This window comes from Lontra canadensis, unplaced genomic scaffold (assembly GCF_010015895.1).
Source record: "Lontra canadensis isolate GAN:19392208 unplaced genomic scaffold, GSC_riverotter_1.0 scaffold130, whole genome shotgun sequence".
Taxonomy (NCBI): domain Eukaryota; kingdom Metazoa; phylum Chordata; class Mammalia; order Carnivora; family Mustelidae; genus Lontra; species Lontra canadensis.
Window position 1 is genome coordinate 1,350,435 of NW_022631124.1, and position 25,674 is coordinate 1,376,108.

Consider the following 25,674-nt stretch of genomic DNA (forward strand, 5'->3'; position numbering starts at 1 on the left):
GGGACTATTCTGGCCCTGGGCCACCCTGCAGCCGGGTGATTATGTATTTATTTGTCAAAGTAGGAAAATACTGCAGGAAAACAAAGTGTCTCCTCTGTAGTGCTATCCCAGGGTTGACTTTTGCCTTGGACTGCTCGAGACGGGTGTTTTCTGGTTTTAGAAATCTGTCCTGATACACAAAGAGCAAAGCTTGGGCGGGCAATGGGAAATAGAGCAGGGGAATGCCGCAGTTTGCCAGCAAGCAACAGTTTGCCATCTCTCAATGTATATACGGGGGAATTTTATTGTTAAGATAAACACATCTGAGTGCTGATTCAGATGCTTGTCATAAACGCTAGGATCTTTAATAATGAACAAATGTGCGAGTGACACGCTAGGTGCTACAGATACTGTACCCCAACATGGGTGTCTAAACCATTTCATAATATCAAGTACATCACTGAAAACTGTAGCGGAAACCAAGCCTCACAGGGGTGCCCACGGCTTAAGAAAAGGTTAACATTTCTGGAGGTATACTACCCATTTGTCATACGTTTGCTTCTTTTTTGTTGTTTTTTGCATCTTTCTTGAGCTTCTTTTCCTTTTAAATTCCATTCCTGTATTCAAAGCAGTCATAAATACTCCATGGCTTAGAAAAAGAAGAATTCTCGTGGCCACCGCTAAGTGACAGTCTAAAGGACTGAAGACTACATCGCCTAAAATACATCTTCAAGTATTCTCCTGTGACTCAGAGGACAACAGTAGTACCTTATTGCACATCGATTCTCAAGAGCCCCTCTTCAGGACGGGGGACCAGCGGGGTTGGGCGCGGGGCAGCGCACGGCCCGGAGCCCAGGCAGAACCACCTTTCCCTTGCGGTGCAGGTCGCCCTGGGCGCCGGTGTTCAGCCTCTGCACCAGCAGCTTCTCGTAGAGCAGCGGGTGGTAGGCGCCGAGCGTGCACGCCGCGTCATAGTACAGCTCGTGGTAGTGGCACAGCTCCGTCTGCCGGATGGACGGGATGTACTCGTACACGTGCACTTCGCCGCACAGGGACATCATGATGAGGATCCCTGCCGCGGAAAGAAAATCAGAAGCCCTTGAACAGAAGCCCTTTTTGCATCCCTCGGGGCGGGTGGGAGGATGTTCCAGAGCGCGGTGGTGGGAGTGACTGTGGGATGCCCACTTGGTTTGCACTCGTTTCTTGTCACTTACACATTTGCAGTGTTAGGACCGCCAGCAAGTGGCCTGTCTGTGGCTCATGGGGCGCGGGCACCTCCGGAGATGTGACAGGCGCACATTCTGGCATCTGGCTGATTATTGTGGGCGGGGCGGCGAGAGAGGAGACAAAGGCACTGAACTGAACAAGAGGACAGTCTAGTAAAAGATTTGCATTCCCCAAGTTAAAGTATCTTGTGTCACGGTCCACACACACGACCTGTCTTCATTTGCAAGAGTAGTTACTGAAGAAACGGTTAGAAAAAGACTGACTATAAAATAGTTGCTTGATTGTAACTGACTCTCACATAGTTGTTTGAAAAGAAAGAGATGGAATTGGGGATGCAGAGTTGAAGATTCCTATTACCAAAATTATTTCTCTCCCTGCAACTGTCATTACTAAAGTCGCTTTAATTTCTTTCTTTCTTTTTTTAATGTTTCAAATAGAGAGCTATCAAACTTTATCCTCCCTGGGCAAATCTAGTTCTTGATCTAGAAAGGCTAAAAGGCTTTCATTTTCCCCAGCACCACCACCATCTTTGTTATATATATAAGGGATATATATATATTTATCCCTTTTATGAAAGAGCAATCCTTTCTTATGAAAAAAACATAGTCACAATGGTTAGTTCCTGTTAAATGGCAACATCTATCTGCAGGGGACAATCGTATTTCTTATTAATCAACCATGACAATCCTCATAATCAGAGAATGTCATGCATAAGGGCCACAGGGAGAAAAGAGAAGGGACTGAATTTTGTCGGGGTCTGGAGGAACTCCTCAAGAAGGTGAGCCTGAACCTCCCAGGCTGCCTGGCAGACAAGGGGAGGAAGAGAAGCGGGAGAAAGAGTGCTGGTCCACAGATGACAATGGCATCCTGTTTAGAAGCCTTTAAAGGTGTGACTTGAGAGCCAGGACACAGGATTGTGGCTGAGAATAAAACCGATTCCTAACAGAGAATCAGTTCAAATTCTAAGAAGCAAAAATGTCCTCAAGAGCTCTGTCAAAACAATTAAAAATAGAGCTACTCTATGACCCTGCAACTGCACTACTGGGTATTTACCCCAAACATACTGATGTAGTGAAAAGAAGGGCCAGATGTACCTCAAGGTTCATAGCAGCAATGGCCACAATCGCCAAACTGTGGAAAGAACCAAGATGCCCTTCAATGGATGAATGGATAAGGAAGATCTGGTCCATGTATACAAGGAGTATTATGCCTCCATCAGAAAGGATGAATACCCAACTTTTGCATCAACATAGACAGGACTGGAGGAGATTATGCTGAGTCAGATAAGTCAAAGAGAGAGAGTCAATTATCATATGGTTTCACTTACTTGTGGAGCATAACGAATAATATGGAGGACACTGGGAGAAGAAGAGGAGAAGAGAATTTGGGGAAATTGGAGGGGGAGATGAACCATGAGAGACTGTGGACTCTGAGAAACAAACTGAGGGTTTTGGATGGGTGGGGATGGGGGTTGGGTGAACCTGATGGAGGGTATTATGGAGGGTACATATGGCATGAAGCACTGGGTATGGTGCATAAACGATGGATTTTGGAACACTGACAAGAAATAAAATAAAATGAAATGAAAACAAAACAAAACAAAACAAAACTTCAAGTTACTGTTCTGTTTCTTTTCTTTTTCTCCCACAACCCATTTCCTCCTCCTCTTCATGGGTTGCCCTACTGCTAGGTTGTGGCCCCTTCCTTGGGATGGCTGAGTGAGTGACAATGATTCAGGGGTAGCCAAGGAGCAGCACCTCCCTCTTGAAGTCACCGAGGAGAGTGGGTATCAGCAGCTGCTGAACATGCAGCACAGGCGACAAAGAAGTCTCTCCCTTCTGATGAGCAATTGCTGCTCTATAAATATTTTTTTCCTTCCTCCTTATAAACTGGTCTATTGATTGACATGGTGAATGAGAAAGCCATGTGCCCAGGGAGCATTAAATTCCCCCCTTTGATCCTGGTTACTTTACACCTGAAACAAACAAGAACTCCTCTGATGTGTATGTTCTCTCCTAATGAGTGTCACAGGGACTGTGTCTACGGAGCTGAGGCAGGCATCAGTGTTTTCTGATCAGGAGCTATGGAACAAGGTCTTGTACTACATCGCCCTCCCCTGGGTATGGCGTGGGGCCCTACCAGCTGTGCAGAAGGAACCACATCAAAGGATCCTAGACATCCCTCATATACCTAGATGCTTTCCATTAGTACAATTAATAAAACCACTTTCCTGCAGTGAAGAAGTTTTGATGGTGTCTTGCACAAAGGTATCTCAAAAACGAGCAATGGAACTGTACCTAGAAACCACAAGGCCCTGTTAGCTGTGGTGTGTTGTGGGCCAACAACACACCTTCCTCCCTGAAGTCAAACGTGTATGAGCTGTCACCCTTGCAGCTCTGGTCCCTAGAGGGGATGGCTTTCAAAAGTTAACCTTATACTTAGGAAATGTATTAGCCACATTATTGGCCTGCATCCTAAAGCAGTTCTCAAACTTTGGCATGATGAATGATTGGGGCAGCTTGCTAAATGTCCATTCCTGGGACCAATCCCCATTTTCAGAGATTTGGATTCCACTGGTTTATGTTGGGGTCCAGGAAGCTGGATTTTTAACCAACGTACTGAAGCTATTTGTGGTGAAGGGCTATGGTGGGGGGGGGCGGAGTCTAATCTATGACAGACTATTACTTCTGTAAAATACAGTACAATGACTTACTAGAAAAATTACTACACATTTGGATGCCATGCTATGTCAAGTTGCCACGGAAGTTGTAAATATGTTCAATTTCTATAATCATCTATTTATAGACCAATGACTAATATTTCTGGACCAAATCATTCCACTTCTCATACTTTGAGGATCATGCTGGTCTGACACACATATTCTTTGAAAAAGTCTGCTGTAATGGATTCCCATATTGTGTCCTAAGTAGCTAGACATTCTACATGTTAGATTAAATCTAGAGCTGAGCTGCCACCCACACCCAAGGGAGAAGATCTTTGGGTAGTTTCTCTAGTCCTTGATACTGTCTTAGTCTCAAAAGTGATCTACTAAGGGGCACTGGGTGGCTCAGCTGGTTAGCATCTCAACTCTTGATTTTGACTTAGAACATGATCTCAGGATTGTGAGAGCAAGCCCTGCATCAGGCTCTGTGCTAGGCATGAAACCCACTTAAGAGATTATCTCTCTCTCCCTCTCCCTCTGCTCCTCCCTGCTCATGCTCTTAAAAAAAAAAAAAAAAGAAAAATCTATTAAGATATTTGAATTTAATTTCTTTTTTCTAGAGAGTTTCCTAGAGAAAATTTTCACTTCTGCTGCTGGTTAATTTTTACATCTTAATCATGCATTTGCTAGATATACAATATAGATTTTGTCAGAAGACTAGGCAAGAAGTTAGTTTCATTGCAAGTAAATAGGTATTTTAGTGTTCTCTTATATAAACCCCTTGTATTTAAAAAATAACTTCTAGAACTTCAAAAATGCAGGAACTTGGCAGTTAGTTCATGATGGTTTAAAATGGAGGCCAATACAGGTTAAGAAAGTGTGGGTTCTTGCCTTGAGTTATCTGTACAATTCCTCCTGATCTTTCCTTACCTGAGACAGATTTACAAAAGCAGCTGTCCATCCCATCATGCACTCATATGAACTTGTGGCTTCCAGTAACCATGAGCCTAGAGCACCCTAAAACTTAATGGCAGAATCTGTTCTACCTGTTTAAACCACAGCCAGTTGTAATGCTGATATCACAATTGGTATGGCAACCCCTTCAAAGGGAAGGGAAAAAGTAATTTACAATTTGTTGGGTGCATGTGAAAGGTGGACAAGATTGAGGGAACCAAAACTGGAGAATACTTTTCTTATTTTGAACTTTTTTCATACAGCATGGTCAATTCATTCGGCATATGCATACTCTGCATTTCAATTTATTAAGTCCATTACTACACATTATTTTGAGTTTAGAGTCAGACTCTGTCATATAATAAATACTAAAAATCACTATTACTAAGTGTGGTCAGATCTACACATCAGTTATCCTATGAGTCAACAGCACTTAGCAACACACAAAATCCTGAAGATGAAATTTCTTCTTGTTTTGTAAAAAGGAACGACGTAGACACCAGTATTTGGAGTTCTGTAACAGCCCTGGCATAGTTCACAGGGTGTGTGTCAGAGAACAGGGCGTGTGGGTGTAGACACCACAGGGAGGCAGGGCTGGGAAAGATCAAAGCCTTCATGTTCCACTGGGGACCTCTTCAATTAAATCCAACATTTATTAAACTGGGCACAGTGCTAATCAATGGGGATTAAGAGAAAGTTTCTTTAAGGAAATAAAGTAAATTAAAGAACTAACCTTTAAATTTGAAAAGAGGTAAGAGCCCATGACCTACAATTCTTTGGATGACTTGAAGAGAGTGTTTTACAGAATACACTGGGAAAGAATATTTGAGTCTTACTACCAGCATTGTTTCTGAAAGTATTGTGAGGTTGAGCCCTATTATCCACAAATGATGTAAATACCAACAACACATGGTTCTCAGATGTCCTCTGAATTACTATCAGTAGAGTACCATGTTGAGAGTCCCCAACCCACCCCCAGGTGTGATGACTCACTAGGAGGACCCACAGGACCTAATATTCAGTGATACTCAACTATAATTCATTAAAGCAAAAGGATACAAGATGAAATCAGCCAAAGTCTAGGGGAAATTAAGGCCAAGTTTCTATTACCAATGCAGTCACACCAGATTTGCTTAATACCCCTAGCAACACATGTGAAATGTCAATCAGGGAAGTTTTTTTGTTGTTTTTTTTTAAGATTTTATTTATTTATTTGACACACAGAGAGAGAGATCACAAGTAGGCAGAGAGGCAGGCAGAAAGAGGGGGAAGCAGGCTCCCTGCTGAGCAGAGAGCCCAATGCGGGACTCAATCCTGGGACCCTGAGATCATGACCTGAGCCAAAGGCAGAGGCTTAACACACTGAGCCTCCCAAGCTCCCCAATCAGGGAAATTTTTGCGAGACTCAGTGCTCAAGGTTTTTACTGGGAACTGGTCGTGGAGGCCATCTCTGCCTGGCACATACCCAAATTCCAGACTTCCAGAATGAAAGCAGGTATTCTGCATAAACCATACTGCTTACATAAACAGTCTGGGCACAGTGAACTACTCTTACCAGTTATGGGATTGGGAACCTTCCCAGATCAAAGATCCCAGATGCCAGCCAAGGGCCAACTATGTAAGCATGCCTTCCTAAAGATCAGCAGTCAAGCCTGCCAGGTTAAATCTTTTCTGCAAAGAGACCATATATGGATAAATTCAAAGTATCATGTTACTTCATAATCAATTCTCCATGTCAGACCAATATGGGGAATTCACATCTGGTTATGCTAAAAATGTTTTTATTCTTTTTTTCATTTCCTCTCTTAGGACTGCTCAGGATTACCTAAAAATCAAAAAGAATACAAACAATTTAATACTATGCTATTCAGTAAAGAATTTCTAAAAAATCACTTAAACTTTAATGTTAAGTAGACTACCAAAAAGTAACTGCTTTCATCACTAATAAAATTTTACTGGTTTCACCCAGCATTCAAAAGAGAATTAATACCAATCCTTCTCAAATTCTTCCAAAACACGGAGGAGATGGGAGCACTTCCAAATTCATTTTACGAGGCCAACATTACCCAGATACCAAAACCAGACAAGGATACTGCAATGAAAGAAAATCACAGGCCCATATCCCTGATGACCATAGGTACAAACATGCTCAACAAAATATCAGCAAACCAAATTCAACAGTGCATTAAAAGGATCATACACTACAATCAAGTGGGATTTGTTACAGGGATGTAAGGATGAATTAGCATCAATAAATCAATCAATGTGAGAGACCACTTTAACAAAATGAAGGGAAAAATGTCATATGTAGATGTAGGATCTACATATGATCACAGTAGATGTAGGAAAGCATTTGACAAAATTCAACATTCATTGATGGTAAAAGTTCTCAACAAAATGGGTATGGAGGAAATGAACCTCAACATAATGAAGGCCATATATGACTAGCCCACAGCTACATCATACGCAGTGATGAAAAGCTGAAAGTTTTTCCTTTGAGATCAGGAACAAGACAAGGATGTCCACGTTTGCCACTTTTATCCAGCATAGTATGAAGTCTTAGAGCAATTAGGCAAGAGAAAGAAATAAAAGGCATTAGGATTGGAAAGGAAGAAATAAAACTGTCACTATTTGCAGATGACATGATACTAGATATACAAAACTCTGAAGGCTAGACCAAAACCTGTTAGAATTAATAAAAGAATTCAGTGAAGTTGCAGGATATAAAATCAATATACAGAAAATGTGTTTTGTTTCTCTACACTAATAACAAGCTATCAGAAAGAAAAATTAAGATAACAATCCTATTTACAATTGCATTATAAACAATAAAATACCTAGGAATAAATTTAACTAAGAAGGTGAAAGATCTGCACACTGAAAACTGTACTGATGAAAAACTATATTGATGAAAGAAACTGAAGAAGACACAAATAATTGGGAAGATAGTCCATGCTCATGAATTGTAAGAACTAATATTGTTAAAATATCCATACTACCAAAAGCAATCTACAGATTCAGTGCAGTCCCTACCAAATTCCCGATAGCATTTTTTCCCACAGAAATAGAGCAAACAATTCTAAAAGTTTGTATGGAACCACAAAAAACCCCAAATAGCCAAAACAATTTTGAAAAAGAAAACCAGAGCTGGAGGCAACACCTGATTTCAAACTATGTTACAAAGTTGTAGTAATCAAAACAGTATGGTACTGGCATAAAAACGGACACAATGGAACAGAATAGAGAGTCCAGAAATAAACCCAAACTTGAATGGTCAATTAAGTTCCAACAACAGAACCAAGAATATGTGATGGAGGAAGGATAGTCTGTTCAATAAATGGCCCTGGGAAAACTGGACAGCCACATACCAAAGATGAAATTGGAGTTCCATCTTATATCATACAGAAAAATTAACTCAAAATAGATTAAAGACTTAAATGTAAAACCTGAACCCATAAAATTTCTAGAATAAAACACAGGTGTGAGCTCCTTAACACAGATCTTGGCAATGAATTTTTGGATTTGACACCGGAACAAAAAAGAAACAAGTAGGACATATCAAACCAAAAAGCTTCTTCAAAGCAAAGGAAACCATCAACAAAATGAAAAGACAACCTACGGAATAGGAGAAAACATTTGTAAATCACATGCCTGATAAGGAATTAATATCCAAAATACATAAAGAACTCATATAATTTAATAGGAAATAACCCAACAATCCAATTAAAAAGTGGGCAGAAGACTGAATAGATATTTTTCTAAAGAAAACATACAGATGGCCAAGAGGTACATGAAAGGATGCTCAACATCACTCATCATCAGGGAAATGCAACTCAAAACCACAATGAGATATTATGTCACACCTGTTAGAATTTCTATCATCAAAAAGGCAAGAAATAACAAGTTTTGGTAAGGATTTGGAGAAAAAGAAAACCTTGTGCACTGTTGGTAGGAATGTAAATTGTTGCAGCCCCACTACACAAAACATGTAGTGATTCCTCAAAAAATTAAAAATAGAATTACCTTATGATCCAGAAATTCAACTTCTCAGTATTTACCCAAAGAAAAAGAAGCCACCTGGAAAAATATGAGCACCCCTGTGTTCACTGCAGCATTATTTACAATAACCAAGATGTGGAAACAGCCTAAGTGTCCTTGAAGGCATTGCTAAGTGAAGAAAGGTAGACCTAGAAGGTATAATGCTACATGAAATAAGTTAGAGAAAAACAAATATCATGTGATCTCATTTATATGTGGAATAAAAAGAGAAAAATAACAACAAGAAACAAAAAACACCCTCATAGATAGAGAGAACAGACTGGTGGATGCCAGAGGTGGTGGGCCGGGGGGGGGGGGGGGCGGTAGGAGTGGTGGTGGACAAAACAGGTGAAGGGGGACAAAAGATACAAACTTTCAGTTATGCAATAAATATGTCATGGGATGTAACATACAGCCTCGAGACTATAGTTAATAACACTATTACATATTGGAAAGCTATTAAGAATATAGATCTTAAAAATTCTCATCATAAGAGAAATTTCTGCAAACCAAGCATGGTGACAGGCATTAATCAAATTTATTGTGGTGATCATTTTGCAATAGAAACAAATATCTAATCATCAGGGTCTACACCTGAAACTAATATAATGTTGTATATCAATTAAACCTCAATTAAAAAAATTTCTGCTTTCACTGTGAAGCCAGACTTTTAGATAGGCAGATTAGTATTCAGACACTTTTTAATGTATTTTTCTAAGCCAATCAGAAGGGCATGTAGCCAGGTTTTTAAAATCTTTAAATATAATTCCAATTAACATTCAGTTTCTTTGGCCAGTTTTTATAAATGAGTCCATACTAGGGATTCATTTAAATAAAAAAAAAAAAAAGGCGCACATTTTTCCAGGCAATTATGACTCAAGAAGCATTCATTTGCCAAATTACATGTCCTTAAGTATTGTATAATGCAATGTAATTATCAAACCAATTAAAAAGCATTTCAACTGGTCTTAATAAAATGTCATATTATATGACTCAGCATACTAGCAATATATACACTTATTTATTTGCTCCAAAACCAGAATAAAAAGCAAACCATAACCCATGTATAGGGTATCACAAATTCTGAATGAATGAGGTTTTCCCTATAAAACTCTACTTTGCATCTCTAGCTTTGGATTTGATGTGTTTTCAGATCTCGTATAGTGTAATCATTTATAGCCTTGACTTTGTGATTAAAACTTTTTTTTTAAAGATTTTATTTATTTATTTGACAGACAGAGATCACAAGTAGGCAAAGAGGCAGACAGAGAGAGAGGAAGGGAAGCAAGCTCCCCGCTGAGAAGAGAGCTCGATGTGGGCCTCGATCCCAGGACCCTGGGATCATGACCTGAGCTGAAGGCAGAGGCTTTAACCCACTGAGCCACCCAGGCACCCCTAATTGTGATTAAACTTATCTTGCTTTCCCCCGGCAAAAGATTTAAAGTAACATCCAAAATCATCCAGAATGATAGAATTTTCTCCTTAATGAATTTATCCCTTCAACACATGACATAGAGCTATGGAGAGAAACATCGCAATACAATCAACGGGCAAAATACTGGCTGACATCAGTTCCAGGTAACATTTGGACATCAGTCATATGTAAGGTAAAGTAGGAATTTCTGAGAATGACCAACACAACACTGCAAAACGTATTTCTGAAGGAGTGGTTAGAGTGAAAGGAAACCTGAGTGTACGGAATATGCCAGCCTAGTAGAAATTTAGCAGCTCTGTCAGGTTTCCCCATAAATTCATCATGAAATAGGAAATCATGAGAACCATACTTAGGATTATTTAAGAGCAAAAGCAACTCTTCAAGGGAGAATTCCAGAGAATATTTGTAACTAAAAGGTGGTTTGGAGACTTAAACTTGTTGTAATATAACAATAGTTAAAGAAGCATCTACCTTATTCAATAAAATCATATAATGCAAGGGTAATACTTGAAGGCCAAATTTTCCCTGATTTATATTGTATTATTTGACGGTAATACACATTCAGGATTCACTATTCATGAGGAAATGCACCTAATCCATATAATTGTGACATATTTTATAAAATCATAAATATGAATGTTAAGTGACTGATTATTTTGTGCTAAACATCTAAGTGTGGGTGATATATTGGGAAATTAGAACCCCCCAAAACAATACAAAATGGAAAAAAAAAGTTATGACTTGCTTTTCAGCCTATTATTCTTGTGCATATTTAAATAACCTGAAATTATAGTGTCTGCATTTATGAATTCCAGAAATATTAGTTATAATGTAACCAGTAGTGGTTGCCTTTTAAAAAGTGGCAGGATGTGTTGGTGGTTTCTGCAAAAAAAAATATTGTCAGTTGGTCAATTATAGATTTAACTAGAGCATCTCCTCTGTGTGCTGCTGGTTGGGACCTGGGCTACCAGGCTCGTCTGCCTGCCGGTCCTGGCTATGAGCCAGGGATGGTGAAGCCAGTGCCTCCTGGCTTGGCTGGATGCCCTATTGCATGTAAGTGACAAACCAATCCTGCCATGCTTGATGACCCCCAGGGGAGTTCACTGACCTTCTCTACAAAAATACCTGTCTTTATGAGAACAAAATGGAAGCCACGGGATTCCAAGTAAATTATTCCTTATCTTCAATCAGGCTAAAATACAGTCAAAATGACTTCAAAGTGCCAAATAACAAGATAAATGTCTAGTATCCAAGTAGGAATGAAAAGAGAGAAATGCTATTCATATGTGCACGAACAGCCTCCCGCCCCCCAGTGGGCTGAGGGTAAGGAACCTAATTAGATGAAAAAGTTGTTCCAGAGATGTCTTTATGGATCATCAAAATTACCTTGATCCATGTTACTTCCTTTTAATTTAAAAAATGCATGTGCAGTCCACCAGGTGCAAGAATCCCTTTACTGCTTCTCTAGAGAAGAGGGTGGTACATGTAGCACATTTCCAGTGTATTTACTAGTGTGCCTCTTTCTGGGAACTGTAAGGACAAAGACGGCTCCAATCAGAAAGTCGAAGACAAAGCGGTATGTCAACATTTAACCTACAACATCAAAATGTCATACATACCCTTTGCTCAGCACTAATATGCTGGGACTCCGTCTTAGGAAATGATTTAAGGGAAGAAAAGTCACATATTCACATACAGAATAAACCCCAGGATTTTTTGTACATAGAAGGATGACTCAACAATGTAATTGTTTGAGAATATCAAATACTCTGAAAGAACCCAAATACTTAATAACTAAAGAGAGGCATAAGTTAGGATATTCCTATTTGATGTATGGATATGGCCTCTGTAATATCAAAGAGAACAAGCCTATTTGTTTGATTTATGTATCGTAATGAAAGAACAGCGTTTTTTATAATTGCGAATATGGTCTTATTTGACTGAGCATGAAGTTTTAAATGAGAATCATCCCAGTAACAGTGAATAGTAAACACTAGCTATTGTGCTAAGCACATGATAATTCACACATGATAATTCAAACATAAAGGCACTATTGGGATCTTCATTTTCTCGTTGAAAGAACTGAGGCTTGGAGGTTTGGAGTAACTTGCTCAAGATCACATATTTAGTTGACTGGTAGAACCAAGGTTTGGTTTGGTCTCTGTAGAGCCCAGGGTCTTAACCACAGCATACAGCAAACACATAAGTGGTATGGGAGGAGGTGGGCATCCTTCTACATGTGAGACCATAAATCACAACTTCCCATTCATTTGTTCATCCCTTCATTCATTCAGCAAACATTTATTGTGAACCTGTTGTGAAATGTCCCACACTGATGGAAACTCATTCATTACAACTTTTTTTTTTGTAAGATTTATTTATTTATTTGAGAGAGAGAGTGCACACCAGCAGAGGGAGGTGCAGAAGGAGAGGGAGAGAGGGAATCTTAAGCAGACTCCTTGTTGAGTGTGGAGAATGGGGGGCTTGATCCCATGACCCTGAGATCATGACCCAAGCCAAAATCAAGAGTCAGATGTTAACTGACTGAGCCTCCCAGGTGCCCCTCACTGCAACAGTGTAACAGTGTTAAGAAAACAGAACTCTGTGGTCCAGATTTGGAAGACTATTAGACTAAAATACATTTAGATGGCAGTCCTGGAGTACTGGTGGTGGGATTATTTGCTATTTTAAAAAAATGTTTAAATATTTAGTTATAATGTTATTTTCCCCTCTGTATAAGGCCTACAAAGGAGACTAAAAGAAAAATCTTATAAAGCAAGACAGTGAGTCTCTTCCTTAAAGTTTGTTGAAAGCTTTGGACCAATATCCATGTTGGGACAAATAATCTCTAAATCTCCTTGGATTTACATATGTTAATAATGAGATTTCTTAAGAATTTAGTTAAGTTTTTGGGGGCGCCTGGGTGGCTCAGTGGGTTAAAACCTCTGCCTTCAGCTAAGGTCATGATCCCAGGGTCCTGGGATCGAGTCCCACATCAGGCTCACTGCTCAGCACAGAGCCTGCTTCTCTGTCTCTCTCTACCTGCCTTTCTGCCTACTTGTGATCTCTGTCTGTCAAATAAATAAATAAAATCTTAAAAAAAAAGAATTTAGTTAAGTTTTCACTGATTTTCACATAATTATCTTTTTAACAAAAGTCAGAATATATTTTTGCAGTTATACTAAAATATTTTGAAAGATAATTATCGCTAATCAATGTCCAACTTTGAGTTAGTTTTCATGTTTAATTACAGTGAATATTTATCTCTTCAGCAGTGACTCTTCAAAACATTTTGTTTAAGAGAGTAGTTTGGTAGTAATATCAGATTAATGTTATAAAAAAAGGAGAAATCATAGTTTAAAAACATTCATTTAGAAACTTGAGAGGACTAGCTTCAGTGTGTATCATAGATATTAAATCTTTAATAAGTATCTTATTAAATAAAGCTTATAATGAAAGTATAGTTTAATTTACTTGATCTTAAAATGTATTGATATTGTGTCACTATTATAAAATTTATTCACATATGTTCTCTAATTTAGTTTAACTATAAAGAAAGCATATTAAAATTATTAACTTTGGTAAGTCCTTCAGGTATGTGAATTAGAAATTTCTGGGGTTGCCTGGGTGTCTGTCAGTTGAGTGTCTGTCTCTTGGTTTCAGTTCAGGTCATGCTCTCAGGGTCCTGAGATCAAGCCCCACATTGGACTCCATGCTCAGTGAGGAGACTGTTTGAGATTCTCTCTCTCCCTCTTCCTCTGTCCCTCCTTCCATTTGCACTCTCTCTCTCTAAAATAAATAAATCTTTAAAAAACAAGCAAACAAACAAAAGAAACTTCTGGGATGTTTTTCCAGCAATAAAATGAGTTTCAATCAAGAAGCTCTCAGAGTTTGTTTTCTTCAATGCTAGGTCAATGTGTTCATCAAGTCTTACAACTTACTGCTTTGTCTTTAAAATCAGAGAAGGCAGTTCCTGTTATTTGTAGATAAAACAAGAAGAATTTATTTAGGTCCAAGTTCAATATCTGTGCCCTAATCTCATTTTACCAGGACATCTTGCCCATAAGAAAATTTCTCCATAGGAGCTGATAATACACAGATCCCACAGAACTCAGGAAAAAGTACGTGTACTTGGGTACTGTGATCAAAGACAACGCTGATGCAGAAATATTTCCAAGCCTGCTCTAAGGAACATTCAGAAGGGTGCAGTGGACAGAAGCTTCTAGACTCTTCTTCCCGTCAACACAGTAGTCTCCCCTTACCCTGCAGGTTCAGCAACTCACAGTCACCTGGAGTCTGGAATATCATCCATCTGCCATATCATCAGAGGGTCAGTAAGTGGCCTAACACCAAGTCCCAATGGCCACATCATCCCTTCACTTCATCACATGGGCATTTTATCAAATCTCACACCATCACAAGAAGAAAGGTGAGTACAGTACAATAACAGAGTTTGGTAGACAGTATTCACATAACTTTTCTTGTGATAGATTGTTATAACTGTTCTATTTTATTATCAGTTATTTTTATTCATCTCTTCCTGTGCCCAATCTATGAACTCAACTTCCTCATCGGTATGTATGTATAGGTCAAAACACAGTCTAAATATGGTTTGGCGCTATCTGAGGTTTTAGGCATCCACTGGGGGTCTTGGAATGTATCCTCTGCAGATAAGGGGGAGGATATGTGTTTATTGCTTCTCTTTTCCCCGCAAGAAGCACACATACCCACCACAGCTCCTATCTACCAGGCAAACCTTCATGATTTACGTGCCATCCAGGAGACGCCTGGCTGAGGGTTAAGGGTTCCTAAGGAAGGTCCAAAAATGATTTCATGCTTCTAGAATGGGAGATGTTGGCTGAACCGTCTGCTTGAATGTTACTGGGGACGGTTTCCTGCAATCAGTGAGAGTTGGGACCTTGCTTATTGGTGCCAAAACTTATACCCAAACAATCAGTATATCTAAAGAATCTGGGTCCCAAGATGATAGAATCAACCAATCAACCAAACAAAAATCCACTTTTAAGAAGACATTTACAGCCTGCTATTATATATGACATTTTGCGAGTTTTCAAGACACGAAAGACGTTCATCAGTAAAGATAAGAGTAAATTTTTTAGCTATGTCCTCAAAGAAATAAAAAGAATAACGAGTTGGTCACATCCTCTGTTCTCCTACTGAGCCATATGCTTATCACCTTGATGGCACATCTATCCATACAGGATCTGCGGACTAGACTCCTGAAGTTCCTTCTAACTTCAAGATTCAAAAACACTAGAAGAGTGATTCTCAAAGCACAGAACGAGGACCAGAAGCATTAGCATCACTTGAAAACCCATTAGAAATGCAAAATCTTGCCACTTCCTTCTCCTCAGAAACACTAGGGTGGGCCCAGGTGTCTGTGTTTTAGAAAGGTGTGGTAGTGAGCCTTCAGTACGGCACCCTACCTGGTGTTCACAACTTTGGGTAGTTCGATCCCACAACAATGGGACTGACTGATGGAACAAACAGAATGTAGCACAGTGATAGTGTATGACACCATAAAAAGTACTGTGGCCTCGTGTTTGCCCTCTCTCGGATCGCTTCCTGTAGGGAAGCTGGCTGCCATGTTGTGAGGACTTCCAAGTACACCTATAGAGGTCCCTGTGGTGAGGAATTGAGGTGCCCGGTCATCACTCACTTGTGAGTGAGCCATCTAGAAAACAGATAAGCCAGACTATGTCCAGACACTGGAATGCAACCTCATGAATGACAGCACGGTGAGCCATTCAGCCAATGTGCTCCCGCAATACTGACTACAGAAACTGTACAGAGTAATAAAAGCCAATTCCTTCCAATAGGTGAGTTTTGGGGTAATTTGCTTCATTGTCTTAGGTAACTAATACACAAACCCTCCGGTGATTCCGACACATGTTGAACTTGAGAACCACTGAGCTAAAACATCCATTCATTCTCCAAATAATTATTTCTCATATTTCCTATGTGCTAGGCTAGAGCAAGAACATGATGGACAAAACAGACACTTTCCAGCCCTCGATGCACCCTGTTCTTTTCCTTTATTGCATAGTTTGTGATTTTATTTTATTTAGGGAACACACACTTATGTGGGTCACCCACTGCATCCTGAGTTTTTGGTGATCAGACCTTTGCCTGGTTTCCTTCCCACTACCCCTGCCTGTGCCTAGCCTTGTGCCTGCTACATGGGAGGAGGTGCCTAATTAATATCCACTTAGTGGATGGCCTTTTCCCTTCCATCTTCCCCATCTTCCTCCAATACGATGAGCTGAGGCCCCAGGAACAGCAACCAATAACGAGACATTTAAGGCATTCAAGGTGTGATCCTCTGGGAAGCACATGGCCATTGGCTATAAATTTCCATGGAAAGAAATGTCTTGTATGTTCAAAACAGTCAACTTTTAGAGTCTGTCTATATTATACAAGCAGATTCATAAACACATACAAAGGAAATACATGCAGTGGGTTTAGAAATATAAGTAATTAAATGTGAGACTATTTTCCTGTACAGATGATCACATCAATAAAGTACAGGGACTCATCTTGCTTTACCTCCAGGTGGAACCCTGTGTTAATGAGGAAAGCAGAATATTAGGAAAGTGCTCTTCTCTGAGAGAGGATGTCCTACTGACCCCCAAACTTGCATAGAACCCTCCACTGTGTACCCAGAAATGTCCTGATCTCACTGACAGGCTCAATGATGGTTTCTTCTGTTCAGCAAGGGACAGGAGAGGTGAGTGTCTGGAAATGCTAAGTTGGTGAGATAAGAAGTCAACAGTTTTTTTCAATGTCATTTTAGAACATGAAGGAGTATTTGGAAAACAGGTTTTGTTGTTGTTGTTGTTGTTTTTAATGTAGGCTCCACACCTTGTGTGGACCCCAGGGCAGGGTTTGAACTCATGACCCTAATAAGATGGTGACCTGAGCTGAGATCAAGAATCAAATGCTTAACTGACTGAGCCACTCGGGTGCCTGTGGAGAATACTTTTTATAACAGAAGACAACTCATGGATTTTTAAAAATTCTTGTGGCAGAAAGTTGGAGATGTGAGTGACACCATTTTACCAATACTTAGGACCATCAGAAAATTTATCAAACAGACTCTGGCTCTCAGCGTATTTCTGAGCAAGATCAAAGAGGAGACAGGCCAATGGCAACATCCGTAGGGTCTTCAGAGGGTGAACAGTGCCCTGCTGGGCACAGCTCACCTGGGCTGCCTCTCCTGCCCATCCTTCGTGAGTGCTCACACTGAAATCTAGCTGGGGACTAGAGCAGCAAACGAATGTGATGATGGCAGGCCAGGTCTCCTATGACATTGGTATCCCCAGTCATCAAGCACAGCTCGCCCACTGGAAATTTAAGACTTCCGTAATTACCACCTTGCTCTTTCTCATTTTTCCAGGCTTGGCAGAACTCGCAGTGCTGCCCTGTACAACTCTGTGTGATGATGGAGATGTTCTCCCTCTGCACTGCCTACCGAGGCCAGCAGTTGCGAGAACACATGGCTGTTAAGAACTTAAAAGGAGGGTGCCTGGGTGGCTCAGTTGGTTAAGCAACTGTCTTCAGCTCACGTCAGGATCCTGGAGTCCCAGGATCAAGTCCCACATCGGGCTCCCAGCTCCATGGGGAGTCTGCTTCTCCCTCTGACCTTCTCACCTCCCATGCTCTCTCTCGCTGTCTCTCAAATAAATAAATAAATAAAATCTTTAAAAAAAATAAAAAAATAAAATAATAAAAGAACTTGAAAGGAAGTTGGGGCTTGAGGAACCAAATCTTCCCTCTTATTTAATCCTAATTAATTTACACATAAATAGCCACATGTGGTGGTTGGCTGCCACTCGGGACAGGACAGTGGTAGAAAACAGGAATCATTGTAAATCTGTAAATCCGTGCACCAGCTCACCTCGAGGAAGATTTTTATCATTCTCATTTCCTCTAAGAGCACAGGGAGGCTTGCAGGAGGAAGAGACCTGCCATGATCAAAAAGGTACTAAATGGCAGAGAACAATTCACACTTCACCTCTCCAGACCCAGTCAGCACTCCTGCAATGCCATCGAAGCGCATTTCCCCTTCTTCAAGTCAAAGAAGTCTCAAACGCAAGCGTCAGCCTCTGAAAACTCCAAATTCTCAGTAAGGAGCTATGAAAGGAAGCTAGCCATATGTGGCAGGACTCCTTCCAACAAAAACACATGGGAAAACGTTTCTCTACAACTATGAGGCTCTGACTTGAATCTTTCGAACTACACATCATGGTAAGCATATTTGACAGCCCTCACTGTGCTTGAAAACTTTTGCTCCAAGCAAGAGATAGCCCCATGAATTCATGAGAAGGCAACAATATGAAAAAGATTTTATTAAACTTCTGCCACATCCTATTATGCTGTCTAAGAACGATTCTATCCGACTTAACCTTTGCTGACAAATGAGATTATACTTTCTTTCCTAAATCAACAGGATCCCATGAAATTGCACAAAAGATAAAGTATTTAGCATTTCAGGACTGATTTGGAAATAGAGTGTCGAAGCCATGACGTTAGAAGGGGGGTTAGCTATGCCTAAGGAAAATAATCTACAGAGTCATATCGTAAATTCTGTCTTGAATTCTATGTAAAATATTTCACATTATTATAATATCAGAAACTCACTCCAAAATCCACATGAAATTCTTGTATCCATAACTAAACCATTGCCATCTCCATAAATCTCTCCTTTATTCACAGGGACCCACTGTGTGGCCCAAATTAAGATAGAGAACATCACAGTTTTTTGTGGACAAAACTAAGATCTTTTGGTTCTGTTGCAGCTATCATATTGCCAAAGGGATCAGAGATATTCCTTGATATCACCCTACTTGGGTAAAATAAAAAAGATAATGGGATGATTAGCTGAAACATAGGTAGAGAAATGGGGTTTAAGACCACACGTTTTGAGGATCAAAGCCTGGCTGCAAAAAATATATATATAATAAGCCAAGTGTGATGATCCTATTAGATAAAACAATCAATTTTTTAGATTAGAGCTAGCACACTCTGGTAGCAAGAGCTGTAGAAGGTCCTAGAATTATTCTCATCAGAGCCTGCACCTACTGTCTTACAGCACATGACACTGTCGTACCTTCACAAATTCAGCTCCTTACTCTGGCATCACGTGGACAAAGTGAATGGGTGAGTGGGTGGTGGGTCATAGATGACCCAGGTGGGGTCTGTGTGTCCTCCCCTTGAATCCCATGGGGCCCTGACTACTCTGACCCACAGAATACAGTGCAAGTGACCCTGTGCATGTCTCTAGGCCTCAGCCCTAAGAAACCTCCTGGGAGACCCAGGCATCCATTTAAGAGGTCCAAGTACCCTGAGACCACCATATAAGAGACCACATGTAGGCACAGAGTCAACAGTTCCAGTTGAGCCCACCCTCCCAGCCATCCACACCAAGGGGGCCAACCAGGGGAGGGAAGACATCACAGGAAGCAGTTGGATACCACCAAGTGACTCTCTTTGGTGCCTGTGGAACAGAAGAATCACCCAGCCAAGCCCTTCCTGACCCACAAAATCATGACAGAAAATAAAACAGTTCTTGCTTTACACCTTGAAATTTGGGGGGTACTTTGTTATGCACCAAGAGATAATCAGAACATAGTATTTCTGCTATCTTCAGCTAATCTATGCTTCCTCTAAAACCACCTTCTAATTGCTCCGATTAAATAATGCAACTATACATTCACTAAATACTAAGTTTAACCCTGCCAGCCTGATTATCCGTTTTTATATAAACTTACCAATGAAGCCAGAAGATGGTGGGTTGGGCTGAATCTTCTCCTTGGTGTTCTCCTGGATAATGTCCCAAAGCTGCCATATAAATTTTGGATGAAGAATGTAAAATGGCTGATTTGGGTTTCTCTGACGGTGCTGAACATACGGAGTGAACAGGTTGTAATCTGGCTTCTTGTACCACTAAAAAAAAACAAAAACAAAAACAAAAAAAACACTATCAAGTACAGAGCCTCACACTGTGAAAAGGAAACTGGGCAGCACCTGGGGTGGGGGGAAGTGGAAGCTACTTCCAGGCTGAGGGAACAGGAGGGGAAGGTAGTGACTGTCACTTCCTTAGGTGCTGCCTCACTGGACAAGGGAACCAGAACAAAGAGAGATAGGGTTCCAGCCCTGGAAGACGGATGCTTTGTTCTTTAGTGAAATATGGGAAGTGAGGTAGGGCAGGGGTGGCGGACTCTTCTGTAAAGGCTCAGACAGTAAACACTTTAGGCATTGTGAGCCACACAGTCTTCTTCAACTAGTCAATTTTTCCATTGTACTGATAAGTCACAGCCAATAGAGCACAAATGGGCGTTACTGTGTCCCAATAAAACTTTATTTATAAAGGGCCATATTTGGCTGACCCCTGGGCTCCATCAGTGTATTTCAAAAACATGTGTTCCATATCTAATGTGCAGTGAGAGAAAGCATGCCAGTTATTCCCTAGGTCTGGGGTGGGACTGGGAAGACTGACAGGTGGGACATCAGGAACTCTTGATTTTTTTTTTAAATTTTTTAGATTGTATTTATTTATTTGACACAGAGAGAGAGAGAGAGTACAAGCAGGCGGAGTAGCAGGCAGTGGGAGAGGAAGAAGCAGGCTCCCTATGGAGCAGGGAGCCCGATGCGGAACTCAATCCCAGGACCCTGGGATCATGACCTGAGCCGAAGGCTGACACTCAACCAACTGAGCCACCCAGGTGCCCAGAACTCTTTAGAGTGATGAAAATACTCCATTTCCTAACTGTGGTGATAGATACATGACTATATAAACTTGCTAATACTCATAAAAATGTATACTTCTACTGATTATACATATGGTATGAAAAAATGCACAGTAATGTTGATTGTTTTTTAAATGTCTTTAGAATGTCTCAGGTGCCATCATGAAATGGGATTTGGAGGTATGTGGGGAGAGACTTAGATCATAAGGCTCTGAGGACCCCATTATCCCTACGAATAGACATCTTGGGAGATAGTAGGTATATATTAAGATCCAAAGTAATATTCCCTGGTTGTATGGGTTCTGTGGCTTCAACAATTTTTGAGAAGGGCTAGGCCCAGTCATCTTTAGTAAATGTTGCCCCCAGGCCAAGACACAGCAGGGGGGGAAGCAAGAGGAGTATGGGTCTCAGTTTCGGCACCCCCCTCCCCCTCCAGAGCACAGACCACACAGAAAGTAGCCCTGTCACCTGGATTTTGGCACTATCATGCTCATGCCATTGGGTTGGACAGCACTGTGCCCTGGGCTTGGTTTCTTCCAAAGGAGGAAGAAATAAGGTCCCATGGTTAGGGCTCTCAGTCTGTCCCAAACAGTAAGAAACTGGTCAGAACTTAAAGCCAGGGAACTTCAGTCTGGAAAGGAAGCTGAAGAGTTCCAACATGCATTTCATGTTTGATTCTTGGTAGACAGTACCTGTGAGAACCAGCTAGAGAGCTTTCTCAAAAAATACCCACTCAGTCTGCAGGCTACATATCTGGAAATGGGGCTCTGACAGATATATCTGGAAAATACTCTCCAGATGATTGTGGTTCGTACTCCTAGTTAAGAACCAGTTAGCAATCATGCTAGGTAAATGTCCAGCCTCAGTCTCAAGATGCACAGTGACAGAATGTCCCTGGAGGGACCCATTTGACCTTGGACAACTGGTCTGTTGGAAAGTTACCCCTTTGGGGAGCCAAGATCTGTTCCCCCACTTTCATCTTAAAGAAGGATGCATTCTCTTAGGTCATGGCAGAACGAGTTGAAAGATGCTTTTTGGCACAGCTCACAGCATCTTTCATGAAACTAAACTGTCCTACGTCTTTCCCAGCCCTCCTTAAAAAACAAGTGCACTGGCTTTTCATCCAAGTTTTGGCCAAAAGTAACTAGCTGCTCCTTTAGATGGGCAATGATTTGCCAGAATGCCATGAATGTAACTCGCTTATATTTTGATGGCTAGTAATAATCTTGTTTACACTATACCATGTAAGATTAAAAAAGGTTTAGAGGCAGAAGCCAAAGAGTGGCACACTCCAGAAAAGCCTGTAATAGGTTCCACTTAAAGAATAATAAGCTGCTGAGTCACAAAGGTTAAATTCTCTTGCCAAGCACTTTGAATTTACTTCAGAAGATCTTGTAACTAGGAAGGTGAAGTAACCCTATCACAATGGAAACATTCTGAGTTTACCTGGCCCAGCCTCTAGGGTAACTAGGAATATCTGAACATTTCGACACTGTAATTTGTTTTTGTTTTTAAATCCTCGAGAGCAAAAGCCCTTATTTCATTAGATAGACCATGTTCACCAAGTATGCTCTGGGAACTGGGTATCAAAACTATGATACACATGTATTTAAGTAGCTCCCATGATTGGTTTCCTTCTGTGAAAGTTTAATCCTTGACCTGCTCCCATTATTAATCAGTCAGTGGCACTGTCTGACTGTTAGGATAGGGGCACTTACCCTAATGAAAACACTTACCAGATTAAGATTTGCAGAATAAGGAGCAGGGTCCCAGGCTACCAAAATGACATCTTTATACAATGAGCTGTCAATGAAGTGATGGTTGGGGTTGGTCAGAATCTGCAAATACAAATGAAAGGCATTTCAAAACAAGTGTTTTGTTCTTCAGAATTACATCTTAAAGATAAAATGAAAATTTAAAAAATGAATCAGAGCAAGAAAAAAAGGAAGTTGTTCAGACTTTGTCTTTTCCTCTGCAGGATGGAGAGAGCTGAGCGTCGCATGCTAATGTGAGTAAAGAAATGTCTTTGGGGAGGGATGCCTGGGTGGCTCAGTGGGTTAAAGCCTCTGCCTTTGGCTCAGGTCATGATCCCAGGGTCCTGGGATGGAGCCCCACATCAGGCTCTCTGCCCGGCGGGGAGCCTGCTTCTTCCTTTCTCTCTGCCTACTTGTGATCTCTGTCTGTCAAATAAGTAAATAAAATCTTAAAAAAAAAAAAAAAAGTCTGGGATAAATGAAGGTTAAAAATAAAATCCCCCAGCACCTCTATTTTCACCAGCACTGTACTCATAGCTGGTAGCATCGAATCAGCTCCCGAAAGATGCAATGCCCTAGCTAATTCAGCACTCGCAACGTCTTCTCCAGTTACTTTCACAAATGATTGGAGAGGCAGGTGCCATTTTGGATGACCAGCTGGTGGACGATGGCAGCTGCCATGTGACTTCCTCCCTCTGTGGCCTTATCTGGTCCTGGAGGAGTCCTTTGATTTCACTTACTAATCATCTTTTTTTAACCACAATTTTAGAGGGAAAAAAAGGATTGGTTTTCATCAGTTTTCAGTTCTCGAGATGTACTTTCTCTCTTCACATTTGAAGTTTTCTCAAGCCAGGGTGCATCTTACAGGGAACACATATTTTCGTTCAGTGGGGGTAGCTAACGCTGAAAAGCTGGGAAGCTGTGATTCAGTGAATGGTGGCTCCTACGATCGATGGCATCTACGAAGTGAGGAAATATAGCGATTGTTTCTTCCTTTGCTGCAGGCTTCCCGGCTCAGGGTACCACGCAGAAAGCTAATCTTTCCTCCTGCAAGCAACCTGTCATAAATCATCCATCATCTCATGTTCTTTCTCTATAGTTTGAAACTCTGGGAACTGCTGCGGTTTTCAGAATAATTTTGCTTTGAACTTGGAAAACATTCTTATGGAGAACACCAGGAAAAAAAATACTCCCGTTTTTAACAAAACAATCCATTTTCTTTTTTAAATTTTTCAAATGACGGACTAAAGTTTGCAAGCCATCCTATTGACCCTTGGATTTTGTAACCCTTGGTTTTCTTGCCTTTATCGCCAGCCTTTCTCATAACTGTGATTTCTTTTAAATTTAACTGTCTTTTCCTCCATTCCTAAAATGCAATATGCTAAGTCTATGATTATGTACACACATGTGTGTATGGATATACACACATATTTTCACATGTATGTTGATCCTTCCTTTTTTTAAAAAAAAATTCTTTTCAGTGTTCCAGAATTCATTGTTTATGCACCACACCCAGTGCTCCATGCAATACGTGCCCTCCATAATACCCACCACCAGGCTCACCCAACCCCCCACTCTCCTCCCCTCCAAAACCCTCAGTTTGTTTCTCGGAGTCCACAGTCTCTCGTGGTTGTCTCCCCCTCCAGTTTTCCCCAACTCACTTCTCCTCTCCTTCTCCCCATGTCCTCTGTGTTATTCCTTATGCTCCACAAATAAGCAAAACCATATGATAATTGAGTCTCTCTGCTTGACTTATTTCACTCAGCATAATCTCTTCCAGTCTTGATCTTTCCTTTTAACCTTATTTACTCATTTCTTCCTATTCATGTCACACATAAATTCCTATTTATCTGTATTTTTTCTCAATTCTTTTAATTATAAGACCCATAGAAATAAGCAAGACCATGGTCATGAAAACTGGGTAGTTTCTCTTCACTCACCCAGTAAGATGTACATCCATGAAGACACCCCATCCATCTTACCTGGGAATTAATGATGCGCACGGTGGTTTTATTTCCAACATCTTTCTCGTAGCCACGTGTAGGAGCAGAGTTAAATCTCAAAACTGCATCATGAGAATCTAAGGGTACATAAGTGACAAACTTACGGTTTTTTTTTTGCTGTCAAATCAACGTAACTTAGAAAAAGCATTAAAGCAAAATTTTCAATACCTGAAGCTAATAAGAAACAGCCAATTAAGTTAAGATATCTATACACATATTTTTCAGTATAGTGTGTTTATAGGATGGGGTCCCAAGCTTGGGGACATATGGAAACATATGAATCCATGACAGGTGGTCCTATATCATCTATATGTGAAGCTATATTTAGATACTCCTTATGTGTTCACATTCTTTAAAGGTAACCTGCTCTATGCAGCCATTCTCTGAACGACTATAGAGTATTTCAAAGATGGAGTCTGTGGGAGCAGGGAAGGATGCTGCAGACAGGGTCTGCCTGCATGGTTCTTACCGCTGGGAGCATGGAGGCTTCTCACGGTTCTGCTAATGCCACTGCCTGCACTGAGACCAAGGGCCTCTCTCACAGAGGAAGAGCCACAGTCTTTAATGCAACTTCCATTCCTTAGGTACTGGTTTGTGCTTAAAAAGAAAACCAGCACTCGGGTGCCTGAGTGGCTCAGTCAGTTAAGTGTCTGCAGGGCGCCTGGGTGGCTCAGTGGGTTAAAGCCTCTGCCTTCGGCTCATGTCATGATCCCGGTGTCCTGGGATCGAGCCCCGCATAGGGCTCTCTGCTCAACAGGGAGCCTGCTTCCTCCTCTCTCTCTGCCTGCCTCTCTGCCTACTTGTGATCTCTGTCTGTCAAATAAATAAATAAAATCTTTAAGAAAAAAAAAAG

General features: G+C 40.8%; 1 protein-coding gene across 4 annotated transcripts in view; it reads right to left on the bottom strand.

Moving 5' to 3' along the window:
• Positions 1 to 541: 541 nt before the first annotated feature.
• The window catches only part of ST6GAL2 (ST6 beta-galactoside alpha-2,6-sialyltransferase 2), a 75,961-nt gene continuing 50,828 nt past the window's right edge, over positions 542 to 25,674 (bottom strand). For all 4 annotated transcript variants that reach the window (XM_032842425.1, XM_032842426.1, XM_032842422.1 and 1 more), the window contains exons 3-6: positions 24,801 to 24,898; positions 22,801 to 22,902; positions 20,087 to 20,261; positions 542 to 1,051 (exon numbers count right to left, since the gene is read on the bottom strand). In XM_032842425.1, coding sequence (XP_032698316.1) covers positions 780 to 1,051; positions 20,087 to 20,261; positions 22,801 to 22,902; positions 24,801 to 24,898 — 647 coding nt within the window. In that variant the 3' untranslated portion in view covers positions 542 to 779. The remainder of the gene's footprint in view (positions 1,052 to 20,086; positions 20,262 to 22,800; positions 22,903 to 24,800; positions 24,899 to 25,674) is intronic.